Source organism: Diceros bicornis, chromosome 8 (assembly GCF_020826845.1).
Source record: "Diceros bicornis minor isolate mBicDic1 chromosome 8, mDicBic1.mat.cur, whole genome shotgun sequence".
Taxonomy (NCBI): Eukaryota; Metazoa; Chordata; class Mammalia; order Perissodactyla; family Rhinocerotidae; genus Diceros; species Diceros bicornis.
Genome location: NC_080747.1, coordinates 85,080,434 through 85,094,386, shown reverse-complemented (window position 1 = coordinate 85,094,386; position 13,953 = coordinate 85,080,434). Strand labels below are relative to the sequence as shown.

Sequence of the window (13,953 nt, the reverse complement as noted above, 5' to 3'; positions counted from 1 at the left end):
AACCGCTATGCCACAGGGCCGGCCCCATATATTGCTTCTAATTATGTTCCTTCAGGAGCATTTAAAAATTAAATGGGAGCCAGTGGTTGCTTAAGCCTGACTTCTTATCACACGTGAAAATAACTTGCACCTGCTACTTTCTGTGTATCTTACAACTGCTTTATCATTTACAGATATTCAGAACTGGATAGTTTGCTCTAGTAAGAGAAATGGATGTGATAAGTAAACCTTTGTCTAATGTTATCATCTCATATCATTTCTTTTGTTTTTTCTCCTCCTGCCCCTCCCTTTCCTTCTCCTCTTCCTCTTCCTTCTTCATGTTGGTGTATTTGATTTTCAGTATGGCGTTTCACTTTCTTTGTTCCTAAGGATTCAGTTTCATAGATGGATTCAGTTTCAGAGTTTTATGTGTGCTTTTTGTAACAGCTTTATTGAGATACACTTCACTGACCATATATATTGCATCCATTTAGTGTGTACAGTCAGTGTATTCACAGATTCGTGTAGCCATCACCATGATCTAAGAACATTTTCATCACCCCAAGGAAACTCTGTACCCATTAGCAGTCACTCCCCACTCTGTCTATCCCTCCCACCCCAGCTCTAGGCACTACTAATCTGCTTTGTGTGTTGATGTATTTGCCTGTTCTGCAGATTTCATATAATTGGAATCATAAAATATGTGATCTTTTGAGACTGGCTTCTTTCATTCAGCATAAAGTTTTCAAGGTTCCTTCATGTTGCATCATGTATTAGTATGTCATTCTTTTCTATTGCTGAATAATATTCCATTGTATGGCTTTACCACTTCTGTTTATCTATTCATCAGTTGATGTACATTCGTGTTATTCCCACTTTTTGGCTATTATGAATAATGTTGCTATGAACATTTGTATACATATTTTTGTGTGAACGTATGTTTTCTATTAAGTATATAGAACTAAGTATATACCTAGGAGTGGGATTGCTGGGTCTTATGGTGACTCTATGTTTAACATTCTGAGGAACTGGCAGACCGTTTTCCATAGTGGCCGCACCATTTTATATTCCCACCAGCAATGTATGAGGGTTGCAATTTCTCCACATCCTCACCAACAACACTTGTTATTTCCCTTTTTTTTTTTTTTACGTTTCCTCGGAAATTTACATTTACAGGAAATTTGCATTTCTTTGATGGCTAATCATGTTGAGCATCTTTTCATGTGCTTGTTGGTCACTTGTATTTCTTCTTTGGAGAAATGTCTATTCAAATCCTTTGCCCATTTTTTAATTGAGTTATTTGTCTTTTTATTATTGAGTTGTAAGAGTTATTTTTATATATAATCTGGGTATGTTTTTTACTGGATATATAATTTGCAAATATTTTCTCCCAATTTGTGGGTTGTCTTTTTACTTACTTGATAGTGTCATTTAAAGCATAGAAATTTTTAATTTTGATGATGTCCTTCTTATCAATCTTCTCTTTTATGAGCAAGTGCTAAAGCATTTACCATCTTAATAGTGATATTTTATTCCTGTTGAAGAATTGACAGTTTTAACAGAATGTTGATTTCAGTCCATTATACAGTTTTGACAATTTACTTACTTTAAGATAAAATGACATTTAAAAATACAAATAATGAATGTATAAAAAACCAGGAATGTGTTTTGATAAGATAAGACTTTTAATAGAAACACCAATATGTAACTTTCTAGGTTTGAATAAGGGAGGGTATAGGTGCCAAACCCTGGTTTTGTGATTGACTTTGCATGAGGCTAGGCTTTCAGCAATAAGTATGATGGTAAAAAATTCTGTGAAATTAGTCGCAGAACAAACCTTGAGATGTTTTCTAGTGTGTAGAGTACTTTTCAAGTTTGTCAGAAATGTGTAGAAAAGTAGTTTCACTCCTAACTTCCCAGTTTGTACCTCTTATTCTTTACTTGAAAGGTTTCATCTGAAGAGGACTGGTCGTACGAAAGCAAGTTTTCACTTCACCGTCAACATCATGCACATGGTAACGATGAAATGCTTCTTCAGGCTGGACTTCATTTCAAACTCCCCCAAAGCACAGATCCATTACGCTCATTCAAAGATACCATCTATCTTACTCAGGTAAGGCATTTTCATTCTGGAGTTCAACAGGTTCCTGCAGTTAACATAAGAGATCATGTAGATTTTGTAAGCCTTATGTGGTGAAAAATATTCAGGTTTTCATTTTACTGATTAAGGAATTTATCTTCTTCAAAATAGATATATGATGCTATATAAGACTTGAAATAGTTAATTTTTGGCGTTTGTCTCTCTTACAAGAACAGATCACAAAGTTCTACAACAAATTGTGCATTAAAATGTTCTCTAGCTAAAAATTACTATAAAGGTTCAATGATTAAGACAGAACATTTCCCAGGGATAAAATGGAACAATGGAACACAACAGAGTCCAGAAACAGACTTGTGTATTATGCAGTCACCTGATTTATAGTCACGATGCCCACGCAATCCTATGGTAAAGAAACAGTGCCATATCAAATGGGTATCTTTATGGGAAAATAAATGAACTGTGACTCCATAAACAAATATTAATTTGGTCAGTGATCAAAGACTCAACTGTGAAAGGTAGTACAATAAAGCTTCTAGGAGAAAACATAGGAGAATATCTTCATGACCTTGGCATAGGCAAGGATTTCTTAAGTAGGACATAAAACACACTAAGTATGTAAGAAAATAATGATAAATCAGACTTCGTTAAAATTATGGACTTTTGTATACCAAAAGCACCGTTACAAGAGAGAAAAGGCAAGCCACAAATTGGGGAACAATATTTGTAATACATACATCTGATTAAAGATTTGTATTCAGCATGAAGAACTTCTATAAAGCAGTAAGAAAATGACAGATAACCTATTAAAAAATGCACAAAAACCTTGAACAGGCATTTCACTGAAGAAGATATCCAAATGGTCAGTAAGTATATGAAAATTATCATTCTTAATTAAGGAAATGCAAATTAAAGCCATGTCAGGATACCCCCACACACAATGCACACAATGTAATTTTAGCACAATGGCTAAATACCAACTTTTAGGCATTGTTAGTAGGAGGGGAAATTTGTTTAAGCACTTTGGAAAATTTTATGGTAGTTTTTACCAAGCTAAAGATTTGATTCCTTTTTGAATCAATATTTCTACTTCTAGCTATGTACCCAAGAAAAATGAGTGCATATGTCTGCGAATAGACATCTAAAATAATGTTCATAGCAGCTTTGATAATAGCCCCAAACTAGAAACAACCTAAATGTTCTTTAACAGAAAAATTTATAAACAAATTGCAGTGTATTTATACAATGGACTACTCCACGGCAATAAAAAAGAATGAACTACTGCTATCAGCATCAACGTGGATGAATCTCACAGACATGTTGAACAGAAGAAACACTGAAGTTTCAGTATAGACAAAATGACTCAAGATGATAGAGAGCAAAGTAGTGGTCACTACTCTTGTGGAGGGAATGGTGAATTATCATTAAGAAAGTGTACAATGGAACTTTTTGAAATGCTAAAAAAGTTTTATATATTGATCTGGGTGCTGGTTATGTGGGTGCATACATAGGTTAAAATTCACTGAGTTGTACACTTAAGATCTGTGCATGTTACATTATGCACATTACTGGATTATTTTTAAAACAGATCTGTTGAGATGTAATTGACATGCCATAAAATTCACTCATTCTATATGGAACAACAAAAGACCCCGAATAGCTAAAGGAATCCTGAGAAAAAAGAACAAAGCTGGAGTTATCACACTCCCTGATTTCAAAATATACTACAAAGCTATAGTAACCCAAACGGCATGGTACTGGCACAAAAACAGACACACAGATCAATGGAATAGAATCGAAAGCCCAGAAATAAACCCACACATCTATGGACAGCTAATCTTTGACAAAGGAGCCAAGAACATACAATGGGGAAAAGAAAGTCTCTTCAACAAATGGTGCTGGGAAAACTGGATAGCCACATGCAAAAAAATGAAAGTAGACCCTTACCTTACACCATACACAAAAATTAACTCCAAATGGATTAAAGACTTGAATGTAAGACCTGAAACTGTGAAACTTCTAGAAGAAAACATAGGCAGTACGCTCTTCCACATCGGTCTTAGCAACATCTTTTCAAACACCATGTCTGACCGGGCAAGAGAAACAATAGAAAAAATAAACAAATGGGACTACATCAAACTGAAAAGCTTCTGCACAGCAAAGGAAACCATCAACAAAACGAAAAGACAACCTAACAATTGGGAGAAGATATTTGCAAACCATACATCTGATAAGGGCTTAATCTCCAAAATATATAAAGAACTCATGCATCTCAACAACAAAAAAACTACCAACCCGATTAAAAAATGGGCAAAAGACCTGAACAGACATTTCTCCAAAGAAGATATACAGATGGCCAACAGAGACATGAAAAAGATGTTCAAAATCATTAACTATCAGGGAAATGCAAATCAAAACTACAATGAGATATCACCTCACGCCCGTCAGAATGGCTATAATTAACAAGACAGGAAACAATATGTGTTGGAGAGGATGTGGAGAGAAGGGAACTCACATACACTGCTGGTGGGAGTGCAAACTGGTGCAGCCACTATGGAAAACAGTATGGACATTCCTCAAAAAATCAAGGATAGAACTACCATATGATCCAGCTATTCCACTGCTGGGTATTTATCCAAAGAACTTGAAAACACTAATTTGTAAAGGTACATGCACCCCTGTGTTCATTGCAGCATTATTCACAATAGCCAAGACTTGGAAGCAACCTAAGTGCCCATCAAGGGAGGAATGGATAAAGAAGACGTGGTATATATACACAATGGAATACTACTCAGCCATGAGAAACGATGAAATCCAGCCATTTGTGACAACATGGATGGACATTGAGGGTATTATGCAAAGTGAAATAAGTCAGAGGGAGAAGGTCAAATACCGTATGATTTCCTTCATTAAGTAGTAGATAATAACAACAATAAACAAACACATAGGGACAGAGATTGGATTGGTGGTTACCAGAGGGGAAGGGGGGAGGGAGGAGGGTGAAAGGGATAATTCGGTACATGTGTGTGGTGATGGGTTGTAATTAGTATTTTGGTGGTGAACATGATGTAATCTATGCAGAAATAGAAGTATAATGATGTACACCTGAAATTTTTACAATGTTTTAAACCAATGTTACTGCAATAAACAAAAAATTTAAAAAAAAATTCACTCATTCTAAGTGTATAGTTAAGTGATGTTTAGTGTATTTATCGAGTCATGCAACCATCCCCATAATCCAATTTTAGAACATTTCTGACACCCCGAAAAGATCCAGCGTGCCCATTTGCAATCACTCTCCTTTCTCACGTTCAGCCCCAGACAAACATTAGTCTGCTTTCTGTTTCTATAGATTTTACTTTTCTTAACATTACATATAACTGGAATCATATGACATATGGTGGTTTGCATCTGGCTTCTTTCACTGAGTATAATGTTTTTGGAGTTCTTCCACGTTATGGAATATATCTATACTTCATTCCTCTTTCTTGCTAAGTAGCATTCTGTTGTATACATATACCATGTTTTATTTATCCATTCATCAATTGATGGACATTTGGGTTATTTCCAATTTTTAACTACTATGAGCAATACTGCTGTGAATATTTGCTGGACTTGTCCTGGTTCTTTCTACCTTGGAATTTTTGATAGACTAGATGGGATCTGAGATGAGAGAAATCAGAATTACAATTTTTTGTTTTTACTGTTGGATTTTCTTGACTGAAATACAGACAGGAAATGTCAGGGTGAAAGTTTCCCGCCTTGCTACTTTGATTTCAGAACAGTAGTATCTATTGTTCTGTGTGTGAGAAGTAACACCTTTCTTTGGTCCGTTTTCCCTGTTCTCACTCCCGCCCCCTGTTCTTTTTCTCGTAGTCGGTTGGACTGCTCTGAAGAACAGGATATGTGCCTGTGTGCCACTGAGACATCCTATTAAATTATGTTTTTTTCGACTTTCAGAAAAATCTTGGCTGAGAAACTGTGCAGTAAGTTTCTTCACGCTTAGATCCTTCCCTGTCTTCTCTTTATCTTATAACCGCAAAGGTATCCCTCTAGGCTCTGACCTCTAATTCTTCTAATATTCCAGGGTAATCTTGCCTCACCTTTCATTCTCCTGCCTTCTCCTGTTACATTGTGTTCCAAATACCCTACATACCTGGTACACCCTCATAAGCTGTGTCACACAGACCTCACTGCTTAGTTTGAGGACAACTACCTATACTAACACATCTAAACTAACTGTTAAGTGACTTCCTCTGCTAGCGTGTCCTCTTACTGGCCACTTGAAGAGGAAGCTGGCTAGTGACAGTCTTCGCTAACCCCTTAGCTTATAACCCCCTCTAGTGCCTTCATTTATTGAGCATGTAATGAGGGCTAGATGCTTAGGGATACCCTTGAGAGATTCATATTCTTTAGGGGTCCATTTTATCTTCCCATGTTGCAAGTAACTTAGTCACAAGAACTAAGAAAAAGGCAGGCTGTGCTGTTGGCCCAGGTGTTGATGGCACCTGCTCCCTGGAACAGCTGTTTGTTGGGTAAGCAGCACTGAGATGTGACGGAACGTCCAGGCCATGCTGAGCTTTTAAGGTTGGGGTAGGGTGGGTAAAGGAAGGGAAGGAAGGTGACTTTACCAACATAGTATATTATATACGAGTATGTTATATTTATACGCATCAGGTAGTTAGACAGTCAGCATTCTTTGGGTATCCCGGGCCATGAGGTGCTTCATATACTTTCTCGTGTAGTTCTAACAACATCTCCAGACATCTGTGTTACTATTTCCATTTTATACATGAGGAAACAGAAGTTCATAAAAGTTAAGTATTTTGCCTGAGTTCTCAGGGCAATGAATGGAGCAGGTTTCTGCTTTTTAAACTGTAATATTATATCCCTTCACAATTGAGATGGAGGAAATTCTGTGACTACTGAGGTGTTTGGTTGAAATATAACATCAATTTTCAGAAGTTAAGTAAAGCAGACATCAGAAATGTGGCACGCTACAAAAGGCCTTATTGGAACAATAGAGAAAATCAAGAAAACAAAAAGTTAGTTCTTTGAACAGATCAACAAAATTGAAAAACCTTTAGCTAGACTGGCCAAGAAAAAAAGAAGACTCAAAATACTAAATCAGGAATGAAAGAGGGAACATTACTATTGACCTTACAGAAATAAAAAGGGTGATAAGGGAATACTATAAACGATTGTATGACAACAAGTCATGTAACTTGGATGAAATGGACAAATTCCTAGAAAGACACAGACTATGAAAACTGACTCTAGAAGAAATAGAAAATCTGAGTAGATCTATGACAACTAAAGAGATTGAATTAGTAGTCAAAAAACTTCTTTTTACAAAGGTGGCTTCACTAGTGAATTCTAAAGACAATTTAAAGAAGAATTAACACCAATCCTTCACAAACTCTTCCAAAAAATAGAAGGGGAGAAAACACTTCCCAATTCATTCTGTGAAGCTATTATTATTCTGATACCAAAACCAGACAAAGACATATCAAGAAAAGCCAGCTGCAGACCAGTATGCCTTATGAATATAGACAGAAAAACATCTTCAACAAAATACTAGCAATTCAAATCCAGCAGCATATGAAAAGGTTTATATACTATAATCAAGTGGGATTCATCCCAGGAATGCAAGATTGGGTCAACATATGAAAGTCAACCACTGTAATACACCATATTAACAGAATAAAGGAAAAATAACCACAGTGATCATCTCAATAGATGAAGAGAAGCATTAGACAAAATTCAACACCCTTTTATGATAAAAAACATTTGACAAACTAGGAATAGAAGGGAGCTTCCTCAACCTGAAAAAGAGCATCAATGAAGAACCCATAGCTAGTATCATATTTAATGGTGAAAGATCAGGAACAAGATAAGGATGCCTACTCTCACCACTTCTATTCAACATTGTACTAGAGATTAGCTAGGACAGTTAGGCAAGAAAATGAAATAAATGGCATTCAAATTGGAAAGAAAGAAGTAAAACTATCTCTGTCACAGATGGCATGATCTTATATACAGAAAACTATAAAAAAATCCACCTAAAAACCTATCAGAGCTAATAAATTAATTCAACAACTTTGCAGGTTGTAAGATCAATGTACAAATATCAGTTGTATTTTAAGCAATGAACAATTTGAAATGAAATTGTAAACAATTTATAGCAGTATCAAAAAGAATAAAATACTTTGGAATGTGTTTAACCAAAGAGATGAAAGACTTGCACACGGAAAACTACAAAACATTGTTGAAGGAAATTAAAGAAATGTAAAGACATCCTGTGTTCATGAATTGGAAGGCTTCATATTGTTAAGATGGCAGTACTCCTCAAATTGATCTACAGATTCAACACAATCTCTATCAAAATTCCTACTACCAGTTTTGGAGAAATGGGTAAAGTAATCCTAAAATTCACATGGAAATGCAAGTCACCCAGAATAGTCAAAACAATCTTGAAAAAGAACAAATTTGGAAAACTCATACATCCTGCTTTCAAAACTTGCTACAAGGCTACAGTAATCAAGATAGTGTGCTACTGACATAAGGCCAGACATATAGATTGATTGAATAGAATTGAGAGTCCAGAAATAAACACATACATCTATGGTCAATTGATTTTCTACAAGGGTGCCAAGAGAATAAAATGGAGAAAGAATAGTATGTTGAGCAAATATTGCTGGAAGGACTGGATATCCACATGGACAAGAATGAATTTTTTTTCATATACAAGAATTACCTTAAAATGGATCAAAGATCCAAGTGTAAGAGCTGAAACTATAAAACTCTTAGAAGAAAACATAGGTGTAAATCTTTGTGAATTTTGATTAGGCAACAGTTTCTTGGATATGACACTTAAAGCACAAGCAACCAAAGAAAAAATAGATAAATTGGATTGCATCAAAATTAGAAACTTTAGTGTGTCAAAGGACACTATCACAAAAGTGAAAAGATAATCCACAGAATGGGAGAAAAAAATCGCAAATTATATATCTAATAAGGATCTAATGTCCAGAGTATATTAAAAAACTCTTATAACTCAGTAATGAAAAAAACAACCCAATTAAACAATGGGTAAAAGATTTGAATAGACATTTCTCCAAAGAAAATGACGAATAAGTACATGAAAAGATGCTCAGCATCATTAATCACTAGGGAAATGCAAATCAAAACCACAGTGAGATATCAGTCACACCCACCAGGATATCTAGAATTAGAAAAAAAAAGGAAAATAACAAGTATTGATAAGTGTATTGGTCAGGGTTCTCCAGAGAAACAGAACCAATAGGAGATATATCTATATATATCTATATATATCTGTATATGTACATATCTATATCTATATATATAGGAGGAGATTTATTATAGGAATTGGCTCGCATTGTATGGAGGCTGAGAAGTCCTACATTTGCCATCTGCAAGATGGAAAACCAGGAAAGCCGGTGGTGTAATTCAGTTGGAGTCCGAAGGCCTGAGAACCAGGAGCTCCAGTGTCCGAGGGCAGGAGAAGATGGATGTCCCAGCTCAAGAAGAGAGAGAGAATTCACCCTTCCTCTTCCTTTTTGTTCCATTCAGGCCCTCATCCTTCCATTGGATGATACGCACCCACATTGGTAAGGATGGATCTTCTTTACTCAGTCTACTGAATCACCAGAAACATCCTCACAGACACACCCAGAAGTAGTACTTTATGGCTATTTGGGCATCCCTTAGCCTGGTCAAGTTCACACATAAAGTTAAGCATCACAGTAAAGATGTGGAGAAATTGGAATTCTCGTATGTTGCTAGTGGGAATGTAAAATGGTACAGCTGCTGTGGAAAAGTTTGCCAGTTTCTCAAAGGTCAAACATAGAATTACCATAGGACTCAGAAATTCTACTCTTAGATATATATCCAAGAAAACTGAAAACATATGTTCACACAAAAACTTGTATACAAATGTTCATAGCAGCATTTTTCATAATAGCCAAAAAGTTAAAACAGTCCAAATGTTTATCAACTGACAAATGGATAAACAAAATATGGCAAATTCATACAATGAAATATTATTCAGCGATAAAAAGGAATGAAATACCCATACATGCTACAACATGGATGAACCTTGAAAACATTGTGCTAAATGAAGGAAGCCAGTCACAAAGGCCACATATTGTATCATTCAACTTATGTGAAATGTCCAGAATAGGCAAACCCATAGAGACAGAAAGGAGGTTAGTGGTTTCCAGAAGCAGGGGAGAGGGGAGAATGAGGAGTGACTGTTTACTGGTACAGTGTTTCTTTTTGGGATGATGAAGATATTCTGGAATTGGGTAGTGGTGAGAGTTGCACAATCTGTGACCATACTAAAACCCAATGAATTGTAAACTCTAAAAGAGTGAATTGTATGGTGTGAATTATATCTCAGTTTAAAAAATGGCTTTATTGGAAGATTCTTGCTGTCAGAGTAGTGTTAAGTAAATAAAGTATATAGATCACCTTCTGCCAGGAGAACTTAGTCGTATGGCTTCTCCTGGTTTCAAGGGTAGGGCTGTGATTCTGGGCAGGTCGCCCAGCTACAGCTCTGTCTCTCTGGAGGATGGCGATGATGGGTTTTGTAGACAGCCAGCAGCCTCCATCCCAGTGGCAAAGCTGGCACTGGAACCTAGGTCATGGTGTCCTGGTCCAGTTTCTTCTTCCCATACCATCTGTTTCTCTAAGGAGGCTGCTTCATAAGTGTAATCAAGCAAGCTGCTGAAAATAGGCATATTTTTGAAACTAAAATAAAGTTTCTCTGCTAACAGTGGGATTGACTAACCTAGGAAATGACTAAGCATTTATCCTTCTTATATGTAAAGATTGCCCTCTGTAGGAAAGGATACATGAGTGTATAAATATAGGTACAATTTTTAAAGGGAAAGAGGCAGTTCCAGAGATTTTCCAGGGAACTAGGAGTGTACAACGTCCTTTAAGAAGGACAGTTGGCAGTGGCCTTCTGCATTTTTATGAACTAAGGTGTCCTTCATTCGCCCTGACTGGCAAAACCGCTGGTCTGGGTAAACCTGGCCCCACGTCAGCGGCATGGCACCATCGTTTATATTATTAATATTTATCTGTTAAACCAGAGAAGATAAATTACAGCAAGGAAATTGTTAGAATAGATATACAGAAATAAATATATCTTGCAGGTAGTTCTGAAAATTGAAATAGTTTAGTGACAGAAAACTCAAATGTTTGTAGGGGCCAGGCAGGTAATTTAAGTGGGTGAGAGTATGATTATGGGAATTGTGGCAAAATGGAGCATACAGACCCTGACTTAAGACATTCAACATCAACAAGAAACAAAATTAAAAGTGATTAAGGACTACAAAGGTGGAAAATCAGTGATGGTTATTGCTCGCCAGTTGGTCATGTCCCATTCCACCATAGCTACGATCTTGAAGAACAAGAACAAAGTGATGGAAGTTGTTAAAGGATCTGCTTCACTGCACACAATGAGACTAGCAAAAATTTGAGAAGGGTCCATGTTAGACATGGAGAAACTTCTAATGATCTGAATTGAAGATCAGAGACAGAAGCGTATACCTCTCAGCACCATGATGATCACGGCCAAAGCAAAAAGTTTGTTTGTGATGTTGAAAGAAAAGGCTGGACCCAACTACAATGTTGAATTCACTGCTAGCTCTGCGTGGTTTAAACGATTCAAGAATCGTTATTCACTACATAATGTGAAAGCGAGTCTGCAAGGGCTAATGTCAAGGCAGCTGGAGAGTTTTTGGAAACTCTAGATAAGCTGATTGTGGAGGAAAATTACTTGCCAGAGCAAATATTCAGTATCAGTGAAACCTCTCTATTCTGAAAACAGATGTCTGAAAGGACTTTCATCCATAAAGAGGCCAAGTCAGTGCCAGGTTTCAAAGCTTTTAAGGACAGGATAACAGTCTTGCTTGTGGGGCAGTGTCTCAGGGTACAAATTGGAACCCTTTGTGATCTGACATAATGAGAACCCCAGGGCCTTCAAGCATATCAGTAAGCACACACTGCCGGTGTCTACAGGAGCAATGAGAGGTCATGGATGACCCAGCTCCTCTTCTAAGATGCCCTCCTGAATTGCTATGCCAGAGAAATGGAGAAGTACCATTTGGAGAATAACATACCTTTTGAGATTTTGTTTATTGTTGATAATCCTCCTTTTATTGGTGATCTTTATCCCAATATCATAGTGGTGTTTCTCCCTTCAAACACCACCTCTTTGATCCAGCCTAAGGATCAAGGACTTTATCGCAGCTTTTAAGGCCTACTGCCTGAGAAGGACATTTTCCTAGGCTATTGCTGCAACTGAGGAAGACACTGATGCAATTCTGAAAGGATTACAACATCTATGACTGCATCAAGAACCTTGCTTCGGCTTGGGGTGATGTCACCAAGGAGTGTATGAATGGCATCTGGAAGAAGACGCTCAAGAGGTTCATCCATGACTTCCAAGGATTTGCCAAGAATGAGGAGGTTGCAGAAATCAGCAAGGCTGTGGTTGAGAAGGCAAACAACTTTAACCTGGGTGTGGATGAGGATGACATTGAGGAGCTCCTGGAGGTGGTTCCTGAGGAAGTGACTAACGTGGAGTTGTTGGAACTGGAACAGAATGCATAGCTGAAGAAGAGGCAGGAGAAAAGGAATCTGCAGGAGAAGAAAAAGAAGAACCCCCAAGAAAATTCACAGTGAAGTGATTAGCAGAAGCTTTTGCAGACCTCAACAAGCTTTTTAAAAAATTTGAAAACATAGACCCCAAAACGGAAGGTTTTCATTAACAGAGAGGAATGTTCATGGGCATTATCTGCTTACAAGCAAACCTATGATGAAAAAAAGAAACAAACCAAGCAAACCACCATGGACATATTTCTGAAAGAGTGACTGCTCCTGAAGAAGAGCCTCAGGCAGGTCCTTCAGGAGGTGTTCCAGAAGACGGCATTGTCATCATAGGAGATGACAGCTCCGTGTGTGTTATTGCCCCTGAAGACCTTCCAGTGGAACAAGATGTGGAGGCAGAAGACAGCGATATTGGTGATCCTGACCTATGTAGGCCTAGGCTGATGTGTGTGTTTATGTCTTATTTTTTTTTTGGTGGGTTTTTTTTTTTTTTTTTTTTTTTGCTGAGGAAGATTCACCCTGACCTAACATCCACTGCCAGTCTTACTCTTTTTTTCTTTTATGTGAGCTGCTGCCACAGCATGGCCACTAACAGACGAGTGGTGTAGGTCCGCGCCTGGGATCTCAACCCAGGTGGCCGAAGTGGAGTGCACCAAACTTAACAACTCGGTCTCCAGGGCTGGCCCATGTGTCTTAATTTTTAACAAAAAAGTTTAAAAAGTAAACAAAAAAAATTTTTTTAATAGAAAAAAGCTCATAGAATAGGGATATAGAGAAGGAAAATATTTTTGTACAGCTTTACAATGTGTTTGTGTTTTAAATTGAGCCAAAAAGTTAAAAAAATTAAAAAGTTCATAAAGTAAAAAAGTTACAGTAAGCTAAGGTAATTTATTATTGAAGTAAGAAAAATATGTTTATATAAATTTAGTGTAGCCTGAGTGTACAGTGTTTATAAAGTCTACAGTGGTGTCCATGATGTCCTAGGCCTTCACATTCACTCACCACTCACCCACGACAGCTTTCAGTCCTGCAATCTCCATTCATGGTACGTGCCCTGTACAGGTGTGCCATTTTTTATTTTTTATACCATATTTTTACTGTACCTTTTCTATGTTTAGATACACAAATACTTGCCATTGTGTTACAATTGCCCACAGTATTCAGTACAGGAACATGGTGTACAGGTTTGTAGCAGGAGCAATAGGCTGTACCGTACAGCCTAGGTGTGTAGGAGG

General features: G+C 37.1%; 1 protein-coding gene across 1 annotated transcript in view; it reads left to right on the top strand.

The window, feature by feature from the left end:
• MANBA (mannosidase beta) overlaps positions 1-13,953 on the top strand; it is a 128,543-nt gene that overhangs the window by 98,801 nt on the left and 15,789 nt on the right. The window contains exon 13 of the mRNA XM_058547586.1: positions 1,928-2,092. Within this exon, the coding sequence (XP_058403569.1) occupies positions 1,928-2,092 (165 nt within the window). The remainder of the gene's footprint in view (positions 1-1,927; positions 2,093-13,953) is intronic.